This window comes from Ochotona princeps, chromosome 4, assembly GCF_030435755.1.
Source record: "Ochotona princeps isolate mOchPri1 chromosome 4, mOchPri1.hap1, whole genome shotgun sequence".
Taxonomy (NCBI): domain Eukaryota; kingdom Metazoa; phylum Chordata; class Mammalia; order Lagomorpha; family Ochotonidae; genus Ochotona; species Ochotona princeps.
Genome location: NC_080835.1, coordinates 3519210 through 3542722, shown reverse-complemented (window position 1 = coordinate 3542722; position 23513 = coordinate 3519210). Strand labels below are relative to the sequence as shown.

At 64.4% G+C, this 23513-nt stretch overlaps 5 protein-coding genes across 7 annotated transcripts; 1 reads left to right on the top strand and 4 right to left on the bottom strand.

Moving 5' to 3' along the window:
* The first annotated feature begins 1512 nt into the window (after positions 1–1512).
* NDUFV1 (NADH:ubiquinone oxidoreductase core subunit V1) lies at positions 1513–5559 on the top strand. Its single transcript, XM_004598219.2, has 10 exons — positions 1513–1671; positions 1895–1977; positions 3017–3187; positions 3437–3620; positions 3829–4018; positions 4382–4594; positions 4675–4841; positions 5012–5093; positions 5180–5325; positions 5411–5559. Exons 1-10 carry the CDS (start codon positions 1600–1602, stop codon positions 5495–5497), a joined length of 1395 nt encoding a protein of 464 aa, XP_004598276.2. The 5' UTR covers positions 1513–1599; the 3' UTR covers positions 5498–5559.
* A 318-nt stretch (positions 5560–5877) lies between these two features.
* LOC101536381 (double C2-like domain-containing protein gamma) lies at positions 5878–8574 on the bottom strand. Of its 2 annotated transcripts, none has more exons than XM_058662731.1 (10): positions 8298–8574; positions 8092–8171; positions 7945–8016; positions 7734–7843; positions 7521–7656; positions 7390–7447; positions 6508–6655; positions 6351–6432; positions 6169–6265; positions 5878–6086 (listed from the first exon to the last, which is right to left on the bottom strand). In XM_058662731.1, the coding sequence occupies exons 1-10, from the start codon at positions 8536–8538 to the stop codon at positions 5956–5958; spliced, it is 1155 nt and encodes a 384-aa protein (XP_058518714.1). In that variant the 5' UTR covers positions 8539–8574; the 3' UTR covers positions 5878–5955. The 2 variants fall into 2 exon arrangements, with proteins under 2 accessions (XP_058518714.1, XP_058518715.1); XM_058662732.1 differs by having other exon boundaries at positions 5878–6075.
* A 3262-nt stretch (positions 8575–11836) lies between these two features.
* Positions 11837–13036, bottom strand: NUDT8 (nudix hydrolase 8). 2 transcript variants are annotated; one of them, XM_058662734.1, is made up of 4 exons: positions 12805–13036; positions 12446–12578; positions 12238–12315; positions 11837–12128 (listed from the first exon to the last, which is right to left on the bottom strand). In XM_058662734.1, the coding sequence occupies exons 1-4, from the start codon at positions 12996–12998 to the stop codon at positions 11901–11903; spliced, it is 633 nt and encodes a 210-aa protein (XP_058518717.1). In that variant the 5' UTR covers positions 12999–13036; the 3' UTR covers positions 11837–11900. The 2 variants fall into 2 exon arrangements, with proteins under 2 accessions (XP_058518717.1, XP_058518718.1); XM_058662735.1 differs by having other exon boundaries at positions 12238–12312.
* A 655-nt stretch (positions 13037–13691) lies between these two features.
* Positions 13692–17825, bottom strand: TBX10 (T-box transcription factor 10). The gene is made up of 8 exons (XM_058664145.1): positions 17819–17825; positions 16091–16340; positions 15711–15812; positions 15271–15442; positions 14742–14897; positions 14542–14609; positions 14261–14355; positions 13692–13927 (listed from the first exon to the last, which is right to left on the bottom strand). Exons 1-8 carry the CDS (start codon positions 17823–17825, stop codon positions 13692–13694), a joined length of 1086 nt encoding a protein of 361 aa, XP_058520128.1.
* Positions 17826–20272: 2447 nt separating this feature from the next.
* ACY3 (aminoacylase 3) lies at positions 20273–22160 on the bottom strand. The gene is made up of 6 exons (XM_004598221.3): positions 21918–22160; positions 21299–21494; positions 21028–21121; positions 20803–20910; positions 20604–20713; positions 20273–20479 (listed from the first exon to the last, which is right to left on the bottom strand). Exons 1-6 carry the CDS (start codon positions 22151–22153, stop codon positions 20294–20296), a joined length of 930 nt encoding a protein of 309 aa, XP_004598278.3. The 5' UTR covers positions 22154–22160; the 3' UTR covers positions 20273–20293.
* Between the last annotated feature and the right edge of the window lie 1353 nt (positions 22161–23513).

Genomic DNA, 23513 nt, shown 5'->3' with positions numbered 1-23513 from the left:
ATAGGGCATGTAGCCAGGGTCCCTGTTATCTCCCTGCTTCTGCTCTGGAGGCTGGCACGGGGAGGGGGGCAGGAACACACAGGACGAGGGGAGAGCCAGGCCCTGAGACACCAGGGAGGCAGAGGAGATTCCTGAAGGGGAAGCAGCACCCAAGAGGGCTCCTCACCCCCTGGGTGGGGTACAGGACGAGCCAAGGCAGAGGTGGGGTGGGCCCAGCCCCCCTGGTCCCAACCTTGGGAGTGGGGGGATTAACACACCGCATCCTGCCTGAAATCAGGGAATCCTGCCGCGCTCTGTCCTCTCCCAACCCAGCACCCCAGTGAGCAAGCCAGCAAGCATTCTTGACCCAGTTAGAGAGAGGAAGAGGGGAGACGAATCACCCTGTAGCTCCATCATCCCCCCTTCTCCTGCCCCCAAAGGAGGCATCCATGGACTGAGCCCCGGATTAGCTGTGTAATCCCAGCTCTGCGCGGGGAGGGCCTGGGACTGGGAGCTCAGTCTCCGGCTTGGGGGGTGGAGTGCAGGGAAGGGCTGTTCTACCCGCCTACACACAGGTGCAACTTTGGTCAGAACAGGTGGGGTCTCAGGGGTATGCCCGGCGTCTGCTAGGGCAGGCCACGCCCCACCTCGGCTGTGCTGTGGGTTTGCAAAAGGCACTGTGGGAGGCTGCAGCACCCGGCAGAGCTGAAGCGGGGCATGCAGGGGAGGCACCAGGGACTGCAGCTGCTTCCTGCGCGGCTGAGCTGCTTTCAATAACCCAGAGAACTGGGAGCGCCCAGAGTTTATTCATGTGCTCCCCACACTTCCTCTCGGAGAAGGGCAAGCGCCACTCCGAGCCACGCCCTAAAGCCTAAAGACCAGAAAGGGGTCGCGGAAGGGGGCGCAGGGAGTGCTGACCACACAGCGCGCTGGGAGCCTGTTGACCCTGGGGGTAGAGGGTCAGGGTGCGCCAAGGGCTACCCTCTCGGAGCTCAGCAGTGCCTCTGACGACCTCCGATTTGCGCCTGGCCCAAGCTGAGGCTGTGGACGCCTCTGGGAAGACCGCCGCGGTCAGTTCCCTTGCCTGCCTGCCGGTGGCCCCTCTCAGCTTCCCTGAGCACATGGATGCAGCGAGGCAGTCCCAGCCGGCGCGGGAGAGCTCGGCCACAGGGCAGCCAGATCACAAGGGACCGTGGGGATGCGGCCGCAACCTGCCTCACTTTTCTCCTTCATCCCCATACACTAAACCTAACTGCCGCAGGTACATCCTAAACGGCAAACCTGACTGGAAAACACGAGAGTCCAGCTGGAGACACCTGAAGTGTGTTTGCATGAGGTCTGAGAGGCTCAAGATCTGGCCAGAAGGCGAGCCAGCAGCTGGTATCCCGCCTGATAACACAAGCCTGCCCCACGGGTGGGAAGAGGAGCCGGAGCCCTCAGAACTACAACTCCCAGAAGCCACGGCGCCAGACACGGGACGTCCGGTCCTTTACGCTCCTTCGAGGGGGCGCGGCTGGAGCGGCGCCGGGAGGCGGGGCGCGTGACGCTGTTCCTGCGCGCCGGCCCCGGGTCTCGGTGTTGTGAAGGTGACAGCGGCAGGTGACCGTGCTGGCCGCCGCGATGCTGGTGGCTCGGCGGCTGCTCGGCGGGGCGCTCCCCGCGCGGGTGTCTGTGCGATTCAGCAGCGATACGGTGAGGCCCGGCCTGACTCGGGGCTGCAGGGAGCCTGGCCCGCCGGCTGCTCGGCCCCCGGCCTGGCGGGAAGTGCGGGTCTCTGTCGCCGCAGCCTGGCAGGGCGCCGGGGTGGGTGAGGGGTCCCTGCCCGTGGTCAGGTGCAGAGGCCAGCCCCTGGAGGTCGGTAGACCCTGGCCCAGCTTCCCGCGGCTGCAGGCCTGAGGCCTCCTGTGCCCCGCAGGCGGCGCCCAAGAAAACCACCTTCGGCTCGCTGAGGGACGAAGACCGCATCTTCACCAACCTGTACGGACGCCATGACTGGAGGTGAGAGAGGATCCTCTCCCACCTGAAACACCCCCTTGGCCTGGCCGATCCCCCCGGAGCAGGCTACCCGCCCCTCACCCCCTGCACCCCTCGGCCCAGGGCAGGCTACCCGCCCCTCACCCCCTGCACCCCTCGGCCCGGAGCAGGCTACCCCGCCCCTCACCCCCTGCACCCCTCGGCCCGGAGCAGGCTACCCGCCCCTCACCCCCTGCACCCCTCGGCCCAGGGCAGGCTACCCGCCCCTCACCCCCTGCACCCCTCGGCCCGGAGCAGGCTACCCGCCCCTCACCCCCTGCACCCCTCGGCCCAGGGCAGGCTACCCGCCCCTCACCACCTGCACCTCTCGGCCCAGGGCAGGCTACCCCGCCCCTCACCACCTGCACCTCTCGGCCCAGGGCAGGCTACCCCGCCCCTCACCCCCTGCACCCCTCGGCCCGGAGCAGGCTACCCCGCCCCTCACCCCCTGCACCCCTCGGCCCAGGGCAGGCTACCCGCCCCTCACCACCTGCACCTCTCGGCCCGGAGCAGGCTACCCCGCCCCTCACCCCCTGCACCCCTTGGCCCAGGGCAGGCTACCCCGCCCCTCACCCCCTGCACCCCTCGGCCCAGGGCAGGCTACCCGCCCCTCACCACCTGCACCTCTCGGCCCAGGGCAGGCTACCCCGCCCCTCACCCCCTGCACCCCTCGGCCCGGAGCAGGCTACCCCGCCCCTCACCACCTGCACCTCTCGGCCCAGGGCAGGCTACCCCGCCCCTCACCCCCTGCACCCCTCGGCCCGGAGCAGGCTACCCCGCCCCTCACCCCCTGCACCCCTCAGCCCAGGGCAGGCTACCCCGCCCCTCACCCCCTGCACCTCTCGGCCCAGGGCAGGCTACCCCGCCCCTCACCCCCTGCACCCCTCAGCCCAGGGCAGGCTACCCCGCCCCTCACCCCCTGCACCCCTCGGCCCAGGGCAGGCTACCCCGCCCCTCACCCCCTGCACCCCTCAGCCCAGGGCAGGCTACCCCGCCCCTCACCACCTGCCCTGCCCTTGACCAGGTTGAAAGGCGCACAGAGCCGGGGTGACTGGTACAAGACCAAGGAAATTCTGCTGAAAGGGCCTGACTGGATCCTAGGCGAGATCAAGACGTCGGGTCTGCGGGGCCGTGGCGGGGCCGGCTTTCCCACGGGCCTCAAGTGGAGCTTCATGAACAAGCCCTCGGATGGCAGGTGCATACGCCTGGGGGGTGCACAGGGCAGGGGACCCCAGGGGGAGCAGGCTCTGGCCTGAGTGGAATGCAGCTCTCAGGAAGACTTAGGGAGAGAGCTGGGTGGTCGTCTGGCCTAGGAGAGCCCCTGGTGGTCAGCAGGGAGAGCTCCTGGGGGCATGTGCAGGCTGACAGGGACCAGCTATGGAGGGGACAGCTTTGGGACACACCCCCATGCGGTGCACCCCTGCTGAGTTGTGGACCCCTGCAGGCCCAAGTACCTGGTGGTGAACGCGGACGAGGGGGAGCCGGGCACCTGCAAGGACCGGGAGATCATGCGCCACGACCCTCACAAGCTGGTGGAGGGCTGTCTGGTTGGGGGGCGCGCCATGGGCGCCCGTGCCGCCTACATCTACATCCGAGGGGAGTTCTACAACGAGGCCTCCAATCTGCAGGTGTGGGGGGCACGGAGGTGCATGGCCTGAGGAGCTTAGATACCCCTCCCTCGGGGGCACGGAGGTGCAAGGCCCGGGGGAGCTTAGACGCCCCTCCCACAGCAGGTCTGTCGGATCGCTCCCATGTGCCCCCCAAACAGGACTCAGTCCCCAAAGCCGCCTTCTCTGGGCTCTTCGGTGGCATCCAGCTCACAACCCCATCCCACAGGTGGCCATCCGCGAGGCCTATGAGGCCGGCCTGATCGGCAAGAACGCCTGTGGCTCTGGCTATGACTTTGACGTGTTTGTGGTGCGCGGGGCTGGGGCCTACATCTGTGGGGAGGAGACAGCGCTCATCGAATCCATTGAGGGCAAGCAGGGCAAGCCGCGCCTGAAGCCGCCCTTCCCTGCCGACGTGGGTGAGCTCCAGCCCATGGCTGCATGACCCTTCCTCAGAAACTGGCCGGAAGGAGGTGGGCAGGCGAGGGCAGGCCCCCTGGCTTGTTCTCAGGGCATTTCTGAGTGCCGCTAGGCTGGGCCATGTGGGGCTGGGTGCTAGCAGCACACAGGGCAGCCTCGGCCGCAGGGCGGACACGCAGGCGTGTGTGTGGCTGTGCCGTCACAGTGTTCTGGGCGCCGGGCATGGCAGAGAACAGGGGATGCAGCCCCCCCTGGGGGCTCAGCAGGGGACAAGAATGACAGCGGTGAGAGCAGGAGCCCGGTCCCAGGGATCAGGACCTGGGGGCCCACCCTCCAGCCCCTGGCCTCCCTTTCTGCTGCAGGAGTGTTTGGCTGCCCCACGACTGTGGCCAACGTGGAGACGGTGGCTGTGTCCCCGACCATCTGCCGCCGCGGCGGTGCCTGGTTTGCGGGCTTCGGCCGAGAGCGCAACTCGGGAACCAAGCTCTTCAACATCTCCGGCCACGTGAATCACCCGTGCACAGTGGAGGAGGAGATGTCGGTGCCTCTCAAAGAACTGATTGAGAGGCATGCTGGTGAGGCCCCGGGCAGGGGAGAGGCCAGGACTGGGTAGGCGTGCCACCCAGCCAGCCCTGACCCAGCTGTCCGGGCCCAGGGGGTGTCACAGGTGGCTGGGACAACCTTCTTGCCGTGATCCCCGGCGGCTCGTCCACCCCACTGATCCCCAAGTCCGTGTGCGAGACCGTGCTGATGGACTTCGACGCGCTGGTGCAGGCGCAGACGGGCCTGGGCACGGCCGCTGTGATTGTGATGGACCGCTCGGTGAGGGCAGGCGTGTGTGTGTGTGTGTGTGTCCATCCCCCAACCCAGGCCGTGGGAGAGGCAGGCTGGGCGGGGCACCCCAGGAGGCTGGCTGCGACCCCAGCCGTGACAGCCGGGGAGGGTGTGCTGGGGTCTGAGACCTCGTGCCCGCTTATTGCCCTTGTCACCAGACGGACATCGTCAAGGCCATCGCTCGCCTCATTGAGTTCTACAAGCATGAGAGCTGCGGCCAGTGCACCCCGTGCCGCGAGGGTGAGCGTCCGGCTGGGGGCATCTCCCCACGTCCCTTCTCCCGTCACATCCCTCGCCCTGAGCCCTGTCGTGCTGCCGTGCTGCAGGTGTGGACTGGATGAACAAGGTCATGGCCCGCTTCGTGAGGGGCGAGGCCCGGCCGACCGAGATCGACTCCCTGTGGGAGATCAGCAAGCAGATAGAGGGCCACACCATCTGCGCCCTGGGCGACGGGGCCGCCTGGCCCGTGCAGGTACTTGTGCACACTGCGAGGCGGGGTGCGGAGCGTGGGTGGTAGGGTGGGGGCTGGGTGTCACATCCTGCCTCTCCTGACCCAGGGCCTGATCCGCCACTTCCGGCCAGAACTCGAGGAGCGCATGCAGCGGTTTGCCCAGCAGCAGCAGGCGCGGCAGGCCACTGCCTGAACCGGGAGCCCGGGCCTGCGTGTCCCGGTCCCTCAAATAAAGCAGGTGCTGCCCACTCTGCCGGCACGGCCTCTCCATCTCTGCCCTTCCTCCCGCCACCCCGTCCCCCTCCTCCCAGAGTGCACTGGAGCCAGCCTAGAGTTGTCTCCACACAGGGAGCAGGCTGACGGGGAGGGCAGAGCTGCTTTGGGGCTTTGCCTTGGGCACTGGCCGGAGGCCAGACCTAGCCTGGTATGGTGCTAGCCCCCAGGAGGGCGAGAGAAGAGAAGAGGGCGCAGTCTGCCCGGGGTGGCAGTGGCCAGAGAAGGGACAGCTGTGTTCTGCATGAAGGAAATGTTTATTTTGAAGTCATGACTTTGTTGAGGGGGGAGGGAGGACTTGGGGCTGGGGTCAAGGTGAGGCAGCTGAGGGTGCCAGCCTGGCCACGAGGGCCCCTGGGGAGCAGGGCTAGTCTGAGGTTAGTTGCCAAGCTGGGGTGGCGTGCCATCCAGTGGGTGCCACAGCTCCAGCCGGTGATCATTGCGGCCCAGGCATTCGTGCCAGTGCTGCAGGCGCTCCCCGCCAGCCCGGCTGCTCAGCTGCACCCCACCTGTTGGTGGGGGGTGTGAAAGGGGCAGGTCAGGGGCTGGTGGGACCCGCTCACCGATGAAGTCGACCGACTTGCCGCTCACCTATGAAGTCGTCCGCTGTGCCCAGGTCGTAGTCCCACACCGTCACCAGGAGCGCCTTCTGCAGCAGCTCCTCCCGGGGGCCAGCGTAGAAGAACTCCTGCAGGGGGCAGGACAGCGGGCAGGCAGGCAGCAGCCGGCCACTGGGGCAAGCGAGGCGGGGTCTGCCCAGTCCATCTATCTACCTCATTGAACTCGGGGTTCAGGGTCTTCCTGCGCACACTGGTCTTGTGTTTGGACTTCTTCCCCGCGTTTGGGTGCAGGAGGCTGAGTGGGAAGGGGGCTAGGTCAGGGGTGCCCCGTCGCCCTCCCTGCCCACCTGTCCACACAGTTCACGCTTACAGGCGGACGAAGGGATCCGAGTAACCATTGGTGTCCATGGGGGCTAGGTGGGTACAGCGCAGCACGCCCACCAGCAGGCCGCCCCGCTGTGAGCTGTAGCACAGGGAGAGGAGAATGCGGCCACGCTCCTCCCAGGCCACCTCCACCTGCAGGGGCAGTGTGGGCTCAGCTCCCAGGTGGCCTGAGGAGGGCCAGGGGCTGCCTTTCACCCCACCAGCCCACTGGCCCAGATGGTCTCTGGGTGTCAGGAGCCAACCAGGAGCTTCCCAGGACACCTCTGCAACCAAAGAGCAGCTCTGCCCAGGGCTGCACGGTCACTTCAGGTGCAAGCCTGCCCCATGCCCACTGTGGTCCCAAGAGGTCAGATCACACAGCACCCCTGGTACTTAAGGGGTGCGGGAAAGAACCTGGTGGAGCCTGCAGACGTCCTCAGAGATGCGGGATGACCCTACCTTGCAGCAGCAGCCTTGCCACTTCCAAGTTCAGCTCATTGGCAGGTGCAGCGTGCGGCCCCACTAGGGAGCAGGCCACTCAGCCCTTTCTCTGAAGTGGGTAGGCAGTGAACCCTCCACTGTATGGGGCAGGGGGACCTCCACTGCTGGACCCTGAGCTCTGACCAGGCTTGGGGACCTCATGGAGCCAGAGGAGGCCCTGGTGCTCCTGACAAGACCATGAGTGGGGGTCGAGGGGTGCAGCCAGCTTAGGGTGCACCTTCCTGACGCCAGGGCCGCCCCAGCAGCCAACCCCTGACCTTGCCCAGCCCTCCTATCCAGGGTCATGGGAATCCTCCACCCTCTTATGTCTCAGGGTTGCAGGGTCTGCCAGGCTGGGCCTCAGGCTGTCCTGGTCCTGCCCCTCAGGGTCCTCACCCAGCTGTCCTACCCACCGCTTCATACAGCGACATGCCTCGGGCAGCGTCCACACTCTTGGGTCTCTTGGTCTGGAAGAGTGGGGAGCCAGTCAGCCAGGCTGTAGGCTGCCTGGGTCCCCTCCCTGGCAGACTGGGCACTCACCAGCCTACACTTCTCCAGGCAGACATTGAAGCTGCAGGCTCGGTTTGGTGCCAGCTTCCTCAGGGGCACCCGCAACTCCCCGAGTGGAGGAGCCCGGCGCCGGGGCCGCAGGCGGGGGTCCTCGCACACACACAGCCTGAGGGACCCGCAAGTCAGCCCTGACCAGGCCAGCCTACCCTCCCCACTCCCTGGCAGCCTCAGTAGGCTCCTCACCGCAGGGTCTTGCACCCCGCGTCCTGGCAGGTGAAGCCGTGGTAGGTGAGCGTCTCCTCCCAGACGGGACCCCGTGTGCCCCGCACCGTGCGTGTCCGGAGCTGGCTGGCCTGTGGGTCAGCGCTGCATCACACCCAGACACCCACCCGGCCTTTCCAGTTCCCCCGGGCTGGGGGAGCGGGGAGAAGCAGGTGTCTGGGGCAGTGCTTACCTTGCTGGCCCCTGGCAACAGGTTTGCCTTGACATAGGTGTCCACAGAGCTTGAGGCTCGTGGCTTGAGGCCCTGGGAACAGATCTGGATATGCAGCAGCCTTTGGTCCAGCCACCTGTCCCCCCGGGCCACTGTCCACACCCTCACCTTGGCACGGTGAGCCGTGCAGTGCAGGGCGCTGTTGTCCACATCAAAAAGCAGTGTGAACTCGAGGGTGCCAAGGGCAGCTGCGGGCAGGTGGCAGGCAGGTTGGCCCCTGCACCCTCTCTCCTACATGCCTGCTGCCTAGGGCGCCCCAGACCCCATCCTGGCAGGGCTGAGCCAGGCTGTTCCCTCCTCTCAGCCCCACTCACTGCTGTCGTCTGAGTCTTCTTCTGGCTCCGGGTCGGGCTGTGGCTGAGGTGCAGGATGGTTGGTGGAGGCTGCTGCAAGGTGTGGGGCTGGGATGCCCAGGGCGGGCTCCACGAAGGGCGAGAAGTGCGGGAAGTAGTGGGAAATGAGGTGGATGGGCCGGATGGGCCCAGGGCTCACGTCAATGGCCATGTGCTCCTGCATGCTCACCCGACACCGGCCTGCCAGTCCCCTGCCTGCCATGGGGCTCACACACAGGAGGAGGGAGCTTGGGGAAACCTGTGCAGGCAGCCGGGGCCGGATGGAGAGGCATCACTGGGGTAGCCAGCAGCGGGGGGTTCCTGAGGACAGAGTCAGGGTTAGGGGCTCAGGGCTGGAAGGCTCTGTTGGGGGTCGGCCCAGCCGGGCTGCTTACCTCTGGGACCTGCTCTGGTGCAGTAGCTCCCTGCAGCTGTCGCTGCTGCTGCGCAGCCAGAACTGGGGGCCCGGAATTCAGAGATTCAGGGTGGTGCCGGGGGCTCAGCCTCCTGCCTGCCCCTTCACACCCTGCTCAAGGGAGCTATTTTTACTGTGGTCATGTGGCTGAGCTCCCATGTGAGGAAGCTGAAGGACCAGAGGTGACCAGAGGTGTGAAGCAAGGAGGAGGTGCTGGGGAAGTGTTAGGAGATGGGGTTGGGGAGAATTGCAAGGAAGGGGATATTGGGGCCCCTGTTATCTGGTCCTCTTGCCAGCACGGATGTTGGAAATGGCATGAGGTCCCTCCAGCACCCCCTTGCCCCTCCCAGGTTGGAGTCCTAACCATCGTGACGGTGGCCCCTCTCCAAGGTCCTTGGTGCTTCATGGTGGCCCCTGAAAGCAGGGGCCAGTCTCCAACTATCTCCACTTTGCTCTCTCTTTGTTTTTTTTAATATTTAGTTTTCATTGGAAAGGCAGAGTTACAGAGGAGAAAATCTTCCATCCACTGGTTCACTCCCCAAGTGGCTGCAACGGCCAGAGCTGTGCTGATCCAAAGCCAGGAGCCAGGAGCTTCTTCCAGGTCTCCCACATGGGTGCAGGGTCCCAAGGCTTTGAGCCATCCTCCACTGCTTTCCCAAACTACAAGCAGGGAGCTAGATAGGAAGTGGAGCAGCCAGGACATGAACTAGCACCCATATGGGATCCTGGGTGTGCAAGGTGAGAATTTAGCCACTAGGCTACTGCACCAGGCCCTGCTATTATTATTATTATTATTTGCTCTTCTTATTTTAAGGATGTATTCATGGGGTAGGTACAGGATGTGGCACATTAAATCACTGCCTGCTAAGCTGTCATCCCAAGTGGGCATCGGTTCAAGTCCTGGCTGCTCCACTTCTGATCCGGCTCCCTGTTTATGTGGCTGAGGAAAGCAGCTGACCCACAGGCAAGACCTGGACGAGGTTCCAGCTCCGGCCATTATGGTCATCTAGGTGGATCTAAGATTCTCCCTCTCTGTGTATTTGAAATAAATACCTTTTTTAAAAAAGATTTATTTATTTTTATTGCAAAGTCAGATATACACAGAGGAAGATCTTCCATCTGATGATTCACTCCCCAAGTGACTGCAACAGCCGGTGCTGCGCGGATCCAAAGCCAGGAGCCAGGAACATCCCCCAGGTCTCCCACGTGCGTGCAGGGTCCCAAGGCTTTGGGCTGTCCACAACTGCTTTCTCAGGCCACAAGCAGGGAGCTGGATGGGAAGTAGAGCTGCCAGGATTAGAACCGTCGCCCATATGGGATCCTGGCGCATTCGAGGTGAGGACTTTAGCTGCTAGGCCACACCGCCGGGCCCTGAAATACCATTTGCTTATTTGAAAGAGAGAAGGAAAGAGATCTTCCACACACTGGCTCACTCCCCAAATGACTAATGGCCAGGACTGGACCACACTGCAGCCAGGCCCCTGTGTGCTGGCATCACCACCCAGCGTTTTCTCAGGTGTCTTAGGGAGCTGGACAGGGGCAGAGCTGCCAGGCCTTGCACACGCACTCACAGGTGGGGCACCAGTGTCTCAAGTGGTACTTCTGCCTAACTCACTGCGCCACCGTGCTGGCCCCTGGCCACCTGAATGCGACCCCCTGCTTGTGTCACTGACCTTACTGGTTTTGCCTGCAAGTGAGATCACGTAGTGTGTGTCTCTGTGGCTGGCCTATCTCACTTAGACCACAATGCCCCAAGTGCGCCCACGCCTTCCAGTGTGAGGTGCACCAGCAATTCCGTGTGTGCGTGGCGCTTCCTTTACCCACGTGCTCCGTTTCCTTCTGTACCTGAGCTGTGGTGAACAACCCTGAAATGCACCTGCACGCCTCTTGTACATGCTGATTGTAGCCCTTTGGCTGTGTTCCCAGGGACAGGACAGCCAGGTCTCGCATGTCTGGGCAGCCATGCTGCTTCCCGCAAGGACCCCCGACTTCCCACCGTCCTCGCCAGCACCTGGCGTGACCAGCCACCTGAGGTGGGTGCCGTCTCATCATGCCTGAGTCTGCAGTTATCTCACGCTGAGCACTTCTTCAAGCACCTGTTGGGGGTTCTGTCCATCCAGGTCCTCTGCCCATTTCTAACACTGGCAGTTTCTTGACACACTCTGCGGCATACCCCCTGACCCCATGCCCAGGCCTCCTCTTCCCTCTCCCGGGCAGGAGCTTTCTATTGAAGGCAAATCTTGTTGATCTGTGTGTGCGTGTGGGGTCCTGAGAAGTCACTGGCCAGTGCTTCTGCATCAGGCCTATTGCTGAAGTGCTTCACCCATTTTGAGTTTGTATACAGCATGAACTCCCACTGTTCTTGGGGGCCATTGCTTTGCCCACTCCATCCAAGGGACCAGCCTACTCCCCCAGCTCACTTCGCCAGCCCTGTTTACGAACACACTCCAAATCTTGCAGGATACATGGTGGATTCAGGGACCCACATTCTTAGGGAATCGGACCAGGAGAGAGAAGCTGTTTGCTGTCAGCGGAATGCTGACATGGGGCCATCCTGGAGCCCTGGCCTCACCTGCCCACCTCCAGCCAGCATGGCAGGGCGGACAGGGCAAGACAGTCTGGAGCCCATTGGGCCGGCCGTGTTTGTTGAGGACCACCAGGGCTGGGGTTTCCTAGCACCACCCAAGAAGTGTTCCTAAGCAACAGGTCACGTGTCCAGGTCAGCCTGCCCATCCTTGGTGTCCCACACCAGCTGTCCTGTCTGACTCCTTAGCTGACCTGCAACACCACAATCCCCCAGGGTGACCTATTAGTGCCTGGGGCCCCAGCATGCCACATCTAGGCCATGGGTGTGCTGCACTCCTGCTGGGCCTGCGCTCCACACACAGGAGAGGCAGGCGGGGCTGAGGCAACGGCCAGTAGTCCGGCCCTGGGCTCAGATCCCACCCTGAGATCTGTTCTCCCTAAGCTCTGGTCTCACCAGGCAGGTACAGCACCCAGGACTTTTCTGGGAAAAAAGGAAAATGGTTTCCCTTGAGACAATAAGGAATGAGGGACTGCAGGCTTCTGCCCCAGGCAGGGCCCCCAACAGAAAATGCGGGCACCAGAGTGCTCAGAGGCCATTTATTCCGCCCCAGTGCACAGCAGGCCCAGTTGGGGGACCAGGTGCTTTAGCCCCCTGGCAGCCGGGAGCCTGCCAGGCGGGGCTGGTAAGCGCCGGGCGCGAGCAGCTGCAGGGTGAATTCGGTGATGATCGCCGTGAGGCCCCACACGCGGTGTGGCCCGTGCAGGAAGACCGGCAGGGTGTAGCGGAAGTGGCCGCCCTGGCAGAAGTGGGTGTAGCCCTGATTCTGGGTCTGCAGCAGGTGGGCCAGGGGCAGTGCAAACACCTCATCCACCTGCAGGCATGGGGCACAGAGGGTGTGTAAACACCCCATCCACCTGCGGGTGTGTGGGGGGGGTGCCGGCCACAGCAGCCCCACTGTGACCCCAGCACCTCCCACTCACCTCGTCAGGGCTGGGGGTAAGGCTCTGCAGATCCAGGGGACCCACGCCAGCCAGCACGGGCACCACTGTCGCCTTCTGCTGGGGTGGTAGAAGGGCAGGCAGTCAGGTGGAGTTTGCCCTCTGGGTTCCCTGCCCTAAGGACGACGGCCGCAGGGGTCACTAACCCCTCTCCTCACGTCCCTGGGCCCAGCAGGCTGGGGCAGCTCACCCGGTCGTGCACGGGTTGCAGGACACCCCACACGTGCTCGGGGGGCACTGCCAGTCCCAGCTCTTCGCGCGTCTCCCGCAGGGCTGTGTGCACCACGTCCTTATCAGCCGGGTCACACTTGCCGCCTGGGAAACTGAGCAGGGCAGAAGGGCTCCGGTCCCTGGGCTCCGGGGTCCCGGGTGGGGATGGGGCTGTCATCAGGGCCAGAGGGTCACCCCGGCATCTCCGCCTCTCTCAGGGGAGAGGCCCCTGCGCGGCGCAAGGCAACCCCGGCCCTGGAGCGCCCCCCGACGCTGGCCCCGACCGCCGCCGCCTCATCCCGAGCCCGGGAAGCCGAGCCGGGCTCCGGGCGGCAGTACCTGACGTCGCCCCGGTGCCTCCCGGTCAGGCGGCTGGACCGCAGCGTGTAGAGCAGCGCCGGGACCCCGCGCACCGAGCACAGGGGCACGAGCACCGCGGCCGCCGCGGGCCGCGCACGTAGCCGGGCCGTGGCCCCCGCCAGCAGCCGGCGGCAGCGCCGCTCGCCCTCGGCCGACAGGCAGTCGGACAGCATGTCGGACCGGCGGCGGGGACACTGAGGGCGCGGGGCCTGGCGAGGACGGGGCGGGGCTCCCGGAGACGGGGCGGGACCTGGCGGGAACGGGGGCGGGGCCGGGCGAAGACAGGCGGGGCCGAGCGAAGGCAGGGGCGGGGCTCCCGGAGACGGGGCGGGGCCGGGCGAGGACGGGGGCGGCGCTCCCGGGGGCTGGGCGGGGCCGGCGAGGGCAGGGGCGGGGCTCCCGGAGACGGGGCGGGGCCGGGCGAGGACGGGGGCGGTGCTCCCGGGGGCGGGGCGGGCCGGCGAGGGCAGGGGCCGAGCTCCGGTGACGGGGCGCAGGGAGGGGGCGGGGCTCCCAGGCCGGCTCGTTCGCGAACCCGGAAGGCGGCGGGCTGCGGCTGGCAGGAACGGGCGGAGTCCGGATGTCCTTCCGGAGGCGGCGGGGTCTGGGGACCCGTGCCCAGGGACCCTGCTTCCAGGGGCCGCCCACAGCCAGTCCCGGGCCCTTGCAGGGCCATGCCCGTCGCCCCCCTCCCAGCCCCGAGCGCCCCGAGATGCCCGCGGGGCTGGGGGACTCCTGAGACCGCACGTGCGCGCCTGCCCATGACAGACAGTTTAATGGTGGAGACAGGGGAGGGGTCACAGCTGAGGATATCCCACCGCCCGCTGTCCTAGGAGAGGAGCGGGCCAGCGCAGGACAGTGCCCGGTCACTGGGCGCCTTGGCCAAGTGGCAGGTGCAGGGTGGCCGAGGACAGGAGGGTCAGGGCTCCCCGAGGACCAGGGACGGAGTATGGGGCTGGGCGTGTCCTTGGAATCCCAAGGTGGCCTGGGGCTGCAGGGCAAGGTTCCCGGTAGGCGAGAGGCTGGCAGATGGCCGCAGCTGGCAGGGTCTGGGGGAGCCAGCCAGGGGTCCTGGTGGTGGAGGTTGACTCTCTCTGAGGGTCTGAAGGGAGAAGTGACCGAGGGGTGCCAGCCTTCCCTCCCCTGCCCTCGTCCTGCCCACCCTTCCCTCTGCCTGGAATTTCCTCCAGTCCTAACCTCTCCCAGTCCTCCAGGCCCAGTGCTAGGGCACCTCCTTCAGGCAGCCCCCCTGGTACACACTACTTCCTCCGCTCATCCTAGCCCTGTTCTGCCTGCCCTGGGTCGTGCCCTGTCTCAGGCACCTCCACATCCACTGGATATCCAGGCGATTTGCTGCAACCCCTTCCGGGGGGATCCTGTAGTCCCACCCTGCCACGCGTGCGGGTCCTGCTTCCACTGGGCCGATGGGATCTACCTTTCTCCTGCTGGGCAGAGCCCTTCACCAAGCAGGGTCCCAGGCTGCCATGACATGAGGCTGGAACGCTTAACAGGGGCCGAGGGGCCACCGGCCTGCAGGTGGAAGGGGCGGAATAGAGTCGTGGTCAGGGGGCATGGTCAGACTCACATGGGACCCTAGACTAGTCAGCATGACTTTGAAGACAAAGTGAGGAGTGCAGACCCCAGGGCCTGCTGGGTGGGGAGGGGGAGGCCAGAGCAGCCGGTGGCAGCAGCAAGGGCCAAGGGGCCAGGAAGTACCAGGAGTCAGGGTCCGTGTCTCTGAAGCCCTTGGCGAACGGGTTGCTGGCGATTTTCAGCCGTGTGATCTGCAGAAGGGAGAGCTGTCACGGGGCCAGCCTCGGCTGCCCCAATCCGCCAGGGGTGCCTTTGTCAGGAGCCAGGAGCAGGGATGGCCCAGGGCGAAGGGAAAGGTCGGAGCCCCGGCCCTGCCCGCCCACCCGGTGGTTCTGGTACGCCGTCACTGCTGTGAACTGCGTCTCGGTGAAGACGAAGGACTTGAAGTTCTCCTGGGCGTAGCGCTCGCTGTCCTTGCGCGGGTCCACGAAGACCACGTGTAGGCGCGGCTGGTAGCGGTGCATGGAGTGAAGAATGATCTGCAGGGTGTGGAGGGGGACACGGAGCGCCGTGTCCAGGCCCATCTGGCGACCGGGACCCACCTGCCCACTGGCCCGGCTCCCCCTCCACCCACCCGCCCAGGGCTGTGAGAGCCTGCAGCTGTGTGGGCGCATGAGGACTCTCTACCCCACCCTCTGCCCTGTTGCTCAGCCTGCTGCCCCCTCTGCCTCTGGCCCTTCTGCACCCAGCAGCCCTCCCTTCTCCTGGCCCAAGCTCTTGGCTTCAGAGTCCTGCTAATTCCCAGCCTTGACTGCCAACAGGGGACAGGTCACCAAGGGTCCAGCCGGCCCTGGTTCCAGGCTGTGGTACAGTCGGACCCCAGCCCATGGCAGCGGCGGCCCCGGGCCTTACATGGCCATTGTCATCCAGCAGGTTGTTGGTGAACTTGAGCTTGTCAAAGGACACGATCTGACGCATCCACTGGGCACCCTTGGCCGGTGAGTCCGGGTGGAAGTGCACGCGGCCCGGCATGGCGGGGTCGGCCTTGCCTGCCACCAGCCACGCTGAGCTGTGGAAGGCATACCTGGAGGAGGCGTGGGGAGCAGAGCGAAGTGGCGAGGGCCGCCAAGCCTGACCAAGCCTGGCTCACGAAGGGGTGGTCCCCAACCCAGCACTGGCTGCTCTCAGGCCCCCTGCTGCTCTGGGCTAGCCGGCCACGCCTCCCATCGCCCACATGAGGCTGTTCATTGCCCCGTACAGGCACCAGGCTGGACCTCCCTTCTGCTGCCCAGCTCCGCTGCCCCCTGCCTTGCCCTGGCGTGTGTGTCTGATTCCTGGTCTTCCCCTCAGACCTGTATCTCTTGTCGTCCACTGGGAGGAAGTCCATAAGCAGGGCGTAGTCGGCCAGTGCGTCCATGCCCAAGATCTTCACCTGGAAGGTGGGGAACATCCTCCTGCAGGAAGGTGGGACTTAGCAGCCTGGGCGGGGCCTGCCCCACCGACCAGGCCCTGGCCAGCCACCCCAGCCCTGCCCATCAAGCCCTGGCCACGCCCATACATGCCATGGCCACCATACACCAGCCCTGGCCACACCCAGCCCTGCCCATCAAGACCTGGCCACGCCCACACCAGCCCTGGCCACACCCACCCACCCTGGCTTGGCCACGCCTGCCCAGCACTGGCCCCGCCCCATCCCAGTGCCACTCCAACCCCTCCCCAGCCCGCCTTGCACCTGCCCGCTTTGGTGACGATCATCTCTGTGCCCAGCTGGTGGAACTCTTCCCACAGTGGCTTCATCTCCAGCTGGACCGTCACGCCAGCCACCCGCGGGTTCTTGGGTCCCTGCTCCCCCGGCTCAGTCGCAGCTTGGGCCCCAGGGGAGCTGTTACAAGGGCCTGATGGGAACTCCCAGCTGGTGCCGGCGATGGGCAGGGTATAGGTCTCGGAGGGTGCCGAGACACTGAGACCAGTGGGCAGAAAGCCTGGAGAGAGAGGACAGAAGGCTCTGCCCTACGTACCCCTTTCTCCAGGAAGCCCTCCTGGGCAGCAGGCCTGGGTTCCTCAGGAGAGGAGATGCTCCCTGGGGAGGTTTCCAGCAGTTCTGTGGCCATGTGGCCTTGAAAAAATTGCTTCTCCTACAGCCTCAGTTTCTACACCTGTCACGGTTCTCACCACCTGCCTGCCTGTAGGGTCACTCAAGGATGATAAACGCTGACCCTCCTGTGGGACATTTTACCGAGGATGCCCTAGTGTAGAAGGAGCTGTGCCCCGGGCCCAGGTCTTCCCAACCTCCCCGGAGTCGCCGCAACCTGACAAGCCCCTGTTCATTCTCCCCAGCTCTGAAAATCCGCCTCCAGCAACGCTAACCTCTCCCCACCGCAGCCTGGGTTTCCCAAGGCCTGTCATGTCTGCTCTGCGATCCTGGCAGAGGCTGGGCCAAACAGTCCACCCCCTCTCCTGATGCCGAGGGACAACCCATGTGCACCCATGCGGGACTTCGACAAAATGAGAGTCGCACCTGACCCAGGACCCTCTCACCTGACCCAGCACTACACACCTGCACCCCCACACCTGGCCCAGGACCCCCTCACCTAACCCAGCGCCTCCATGCCTGACCCAGCACCTACACACCTGTACCCCCTCACCTGACCCTGCACCCCCCATGCCTGACCTAGACCCCCACACCTGAACCAGTACTCCCAATCTGACCCAACACCTCCGCACCTGAGAAGCAGACAGGATGCAGACACACACACACCACGTTCATAGCCACAGTGTCCACAGCACCCAAAGGTGGGGCAACCAAAGGGTCCAGTGATGGACTAACAGATCCCGTGCGTCCAGGGGCCCCATGGGTGCAGGTAGTGAGAAGCATCCTCCTTTGCAATGGTCAGGAACTCTGCCCCACAGAGATTCCTGAGGAACTACAATGCGGCCCTGCCAGTTACAGACAAACATATCATGGCCACCTTCGCTGCAGATGCCCGGAGCCTGGGAGCAGTGCGGGGTTGAGGTGGCGGGATGGGGTGTGTGTGTGGTGGGGAACTGAACTCCCATCTGCAGGCAGCACTGCAGGCTCCACGACCATGCGACCATGTGTGAGAAGCGGCCAGGACAGCCTGTTTGTGTCCAGTGAGTCCTGAATCCGCGGCTATCCCTTTATCATGGTCCCTTGAGAGGCCACGAACCTGGTGGGGCCCCGTCCCGAGCAGCACCAACCCAGGTGGCACCGCAAGCAGAGGGAAGAGGGGCAGGACCAGCAGGACACAGACACGCTCAAGATCCCAGGGACACAGTTATGGGCAGGGTCATCTCCCGAAGGGCTTCCCGTTTGGCTGCCACCCCCACACCCCAGTCACATCCCCCAGCCCTGGTCTGTCAGAACCTGCTGGGTCCCCGGCCTCTCCCTGCCACTGTGGCCCGAGCTGGCCCAAGCTGAGGCCATGTAGCCATCCCATACCTGCCATGATGGTTCTAATGGCCAGCTCCTGGAGAAAGCTGCTCAACTGGGTGGGGCTGCAGCCACCCCAGTCCCCACAAAGGGGCTCCCACCTGCCAGCGGGGTGAGTGCTGGTCCTGGGCTGTGCCTCTGTGGTGTCCCCAGTCACCGAGCAGGGATATGTTGGTCCGGGTCCTGCCCCTGAGCCGGCAGCTGCTCTCCCAGGTGAGGCCCAGGCTCCACGCTGAGCCACCGGATCTGCAGCGTTTGACCAGGGCTGGGCCACAGGCTGGGCTTGTGTGGGGGCCCAGGGGCAGCCTCTGTGTGGACGAGGGCGGGTGGGAGGGTTCTGACGTCAGCAGGCCCCCCTCTCCCACTCTCCCTCCCTTCCCCAGCCAATAGCCCCTCAGCCATCACTGATCAATGGGTCCTGCATGGGGTGGGGCTGAGAGATGGCATCTCAGAGCTTGGCTGGGTGTCCACAGGGGCCCTGCCTGGCTGGCGGAAGGGGCTGAGGCCAGCGGGTCTCAGCGAATTGGGGGACAGGGCAGCAGTGGTGGCAGATGGAAGGCTGAGGGCTGGAGGCAGTGCCCTCCCACCAGGACCAGACCCCTGACCTGGGGCTGGCCACTGGGGCCAGGGGCAGGTAGATTAGGTCAAGGAAATGTGAGCAGTGAACACTAGGGGGCAGTAGCAGCAAGGGTGCTGGGTGAGGAGCCTGGAGACCAGGCATCCAGACAGCTGGGCCTTGAGAGACCAGGCAGGTCGCTGGCAGTGTCCCAGGGCACAATCTCTCCTGCCCAGGATGGAGCAGCCAAGCATGGGGTAGCAGCCTTGGGTGACACTCCCCACGTAGTCTCCACAGGGTGTGAGGGGCACCGAGGCTGGCCCTGGTCAGAGACTGTGTGCACAGGTCTGTGTTGGTCTCCAGCCTGGCCTAGAACCTTTTCCAGCTGCCCCAACTTGGCCTGGCCTGGCATTAGGGAGGCAGGGATGGGCAGGGTCCTCTCCCTAAGCTGTGCCAACTCCTTAGTGGTGGCTGCTCTTTGGCCTCCAGGCCTTTGCTAAGTAGCCCGGGGTGGACCACCTGGCTGGCCCCTGGCCCCCAGGCCACAGTATCTCAGCTGTGTTGGGTATGCTTGACTGGGGTCCCCAACACCCTCTGGGCTGGCCCCACATGCTGTAGAGGCCTCAAGTTCCCGAGAAGGGCTTGTGGGGGCTAAGGACTGGGGATACTTCTCTCGGTGCCTGGTAGCTAGCAGGTGCCGGCTGGCTCAGTTGCTGCACCCCAGAGAGGGCAGGCTGGCCAGGGCCATGCAAAGGGGAGCAAGGAGGCTGGCTGCTACACAGACACGCCCCCAGCCATGGCTCGCTAGTGGGCTAGAACAGGGGTGCCTCTGCAAGATGTGGGATCCTGGCTGTTCCCGGGGCCAGGATGGGAAGTGAGGGGGGCCTGGGAGGTCATGTTGGGCACAGTGAGTTCAACCCAGACAGCTAGGGACCAGACAGTCCTGAGGTCCACACACAGTGTACACGCAGGCACACACAGACACACACACCCCCCCTCCCTGCCCATCCTGCCCCGGGTGCCTGGTGGCCCCCTGCCCCCTCATCCGTCCTGCCTGTCAGCCCCTCCCCAGTGCCCGCATATCCTTCACACTTTCTCATCTCACTGCTCAATAGCAGGATGCGTGGCGTGGCAGCCACAGCCTCAGGGAGACGGATGGGCTAGGCAGGAAGTCAGCTTTGTGGGGACACAGTGCTGGGCTCCAACCAGGCCCAGTGGCTGGCACGGCAGCTTGGGCAGCTGCCGGCAGGGAACACCTGCAGGGTACCCCCCCAAAGAGGTGCAAGCCTGGCTCCCCAGCTGACCAGCCTCGCCTCTGCCACTGTGGCCACACCTCCTGCCCCTGCCCCCCACTTCTCCCTGCACAATACAGGCCACAGACCACTGACCCCCGATACGCTCCATTTTACACAGTGGGAGGGTGAGGCTTGGGGCAGCAGAGGGGCCCCCACCGAGCGGGGGGGGGGTTGTTGGGGTTCAGTGAATCCGAGGAGACTCCAAGATGAGTGAAATTATTTCAATTTCTAGTCCAGGGGCAACCTGTTGCCATAAGCAAGAAGTGCCCCAAATGAAACAATTGTGGGGTTTTTATAGTAAGAGAATCAAAAGCTACATGACAATGAGCAGATACATGATTAGGGGCTAACAGTGGCACAAAACAGAAAGCATGCGACAGGAATTTACAACCTAGAGGCTTGTGGGTCCTGATCATAACACTTCAACACCGACGGTAATAAAAGATAGCACACCTCGAAGGTAGCTGTCTTTCCCATAAATCCAAAAGCTCCCAGATTCTCCCTCTCTCCTGTCTGCCTCCTGGTCTTTCAGGAAACAGGAGCTTTGCTCGTAACAGGATGCAGGTGTCTCTCTGGAGATTCCAGACTTCTAGAAGTACAGTCACCTTGACAATGAACCCTTTTAGGGAGTGGCTAGGGCAGGGCGGGCACGGAGAAGGAGATCCTTTGCGTCTGGATGAATGCCATGCCCTTCTCATAATAGGCCGCCTCATTGATAAATATGGGGTACACAGTGGAGCCCCCCTGGTAGTACACGTCCTCTCCGCTGAACATCTGGAAGATGGGGGCGCCGGGCCGCAGTGGCTCAAAGTCGCGGTCCTGGAGGGGGAATGCAGAGGTTGTCGGGGAGCACTCCCGTCTGCGCCCCTGGCCCTGGAGGCAGTGGCCCCAGCTGGGCACCTCCTCCCTGCCATGCCAAGGCTGCCCACTGCGTCCCACACACCTGCAGCTGGGGGTGCACGGTGCCTGCCAGCTCCCCGTCAGCTGTGCGGGGGAAGTCCACCCCGTCCAGGTATCGGTAGGCGTCCATTTCAAAGGCTGGGAAGGCGGTGCCTGTGTGCGGGACGGGGCGAGGCGTGAGACCCCCTCCCACCCCATACCCGCTCCGGGCTTGGGTTCCCGCCACGTTCCTGGGGCCTCACCCCAGTTGAAGAGCTCCACGAAGTCCAGAGCAGAGGCCACCACGGTCCTCATCCGCGCCAAGTCGTCGGCCCGTAGCACGCCCTGAGGCTGGGGGCCCAGTTCCAGGCCTGGGGGTGACGGCAGGGTGACGGGAGGGGGGCTGGTGGAATGCCCCACCCCGAGATCCCCACCCGAGTGGCCCCACCCTCTGTCCCCGCCCGCTTCTGCGGAGGCCTCGGTCCTACCCAGCGAGTTCTGAGCCGCGGAGCCCACGTGGAAGCTCTCCTCCCCTGGCCGCTTGTACAGGCAGACCCGGCAGGCCAGCTCCGGGTTCTGCAGCTGCAGGTGGTGGAAGAGGAAGGCGTGTCAGGCCCCAGACCTACTTGTGAGGGGACATTGAGGTGGCAGGTGGCGGCGGCAGCACCCGGCCCCCCTCTTTCCTCAGGTGGAGACTGGGTGGGGAGCTCCAGGGAGGTCAGCCCACTCCCACCCCACCCCCCTGCCGGGCTGGACCACCTGCAGGTGACGGCACAGGTGCATGACGAAGACTTCCTGCTCGCTCCCGGCAATGAGGCAGGTGCCCACGTTGGCCGTGGTGTTGTGCAGGTCCAGGATCAGGTCAAAGGCCCCGGTTGAGCCTTTGGGCCCCAGGAGTTGGTTCAGCTCCCGGGCTCTTGTTACCTCGTATGGGTCATCTGGGGTGGCCTGGGCACTACAGGGGCAGAAATGAAGAGAGCATCCCCCTGGAGACTGCATGTCCTCCATGCTGGAGGGGCAGGGACCCTGGAGGCCCAGCCTGCCCCGGAACGGAGAGAGGGCCGTTAACCTGCCCTTCTGCCTCTGGCCCCTCTCCCAGCAGCACCTGCTGGTCTCGGCTGCTCTCCTCTCTCACCTTTTGGGGCTTGGCTGAGACATTGCCTCCCCCAGGAGGGCTTCCCTGGCAGCTCTAGGCCAGGTCGGATGCCTGTGGGTGCTGCACCCCATGGTTATTTCCACAATAAGCTGAAGTTAACCCCAATTCCATCCTGAAGCCCAGGGAAAGTTGGGGCTCAGCGTACAGGCAGGAGGGCTTCCTGTAGAAGGTGGCCTCTGCAGGGAGGGCCGGCAGGGATGCCCTGCAGGTCTGGGCACTCACGTGAGGAAGGCGCTGGTGAAGGTGCGGTTGAGGTCACAGCCCAGGTAGCGGCGGCAGGCGGTGGCAGCTGCAGGGTTGGCCAGCACAGGCAAGGCGGCAAAGCTGGGTCTTTGCAGCTCCCCCGGGGCTCGCAGCCAATGCCGCACCAGGTGCACCCCGGACATCTCATTGCCGTGGGTGCCGCCCGTCACGGCCACACGGCGCAGGGGCTCCCGGGGGTCGGACCGCGAACTCATGCCTGCAGGCAGGTGCAGGCAGAGGGCTGGACGACACGCGGCCCTGCGGGAGCAGGCGTGGCTGCAGAACACGTGGGCTGCCCCGGTGTCCCTGCTGGGGCGGGAACGGAGGTACAGTCAGGAGAGGGCTTCACTCAGCACCAGCTGAGGACGGTGCTCCCCCACCTGCTCACCTGCCTTTGCAGCTTGGACTGCCCTCTGGTCACAAGCAGCTCTCAGTTGTATTTACTGACCCGCTGCCCGGGAGGTGGGGAGAGTTTCTGCTGAGTCAGCCAGGGTAGGGGGCTGAGGTCTGTGCAGCCAAAGGTCCCAGAGCTGGTGAGCCAAACCCTGCTCCGCCCTCGGACCTGCGCAGTCCACTGAGTCCTCCCCACGGGTACCTGCCCCTTGCCCTTGTTCCTCCTGTAGGAATGTGGGCAGCCCCACCTCCAAGCCCAGGGGAAATGGGAATGGGGGTTGTCCCAGGTCTACAGCTCTGGGGTACTGTCCATGACATTTGCAGTCTTCTGGTCGTTTCCAGTCATGGCGCATCCCTGTACCTGGAAATAACTTTAAAAATTATATATTCACTTTTTAAGATTTATTTTTATTGGAAAGGCAGATGTATAGAGAGGAGGAAAGACCGAGAGGAAGATCTTCCATCCAATGATTCACTCCCCAAGTGACTGCAACGGCCGGTGCTGCGTCGATCCGAAGCCAGGAGCCAGGAACTTCTTTCCGGGATTCCCACACGGGTGCAGGGTCCCAATGCTCTGGGCCATCCTCAACTGCTTTCCCAGGCCATAAGCAGGGAGCTGGATGGGAAGTGGAGCTGCTGGGATTAGAACCAGCACCCACATGGGATCCTGGCGCGTTCAAGGTGAGGACTTTAACCACTACGCTATCGTGCCGGGCCCTGGAAATAATTCTTGTGACCTATTTCACAGATGTGGACACTGAGCCCGAGGCCATGGTGCTTAGGGCAGTAGGGGCAGGGCCAAACCCTACCAACCTCACCCCACCCTCTCTCTACTCCCTCCCAAGGGCCACAAAAAAGCAGAGCGGACAAGGTCAAGTCCCCTGCTCTGCACCAGCTGAGAGGGGCCCAGAAGGGGGTCAGAGGTCGCCAATCAGGGCAGATAGCAGGAGGTGTTCAGCTGGGTTACCCATTGCCATTGCTGTCTGGCCTGTCTGGAGCATCAGCCGGACCCTTGGCCCAGTGGAGTTGGATTGGAACTCTCCTGCCTGCCACTTTGAGGGCCCCAAGGCCTGTGGGGCTTAGGACACATCTTTGTTCCCAGAGGCAGCTGGAACTTTGCTGGGGCAGGTGTGGGGTGAGGCAGGGACCCCTGCGGAGGGAGCACGGAGGCCACAGGTCCAC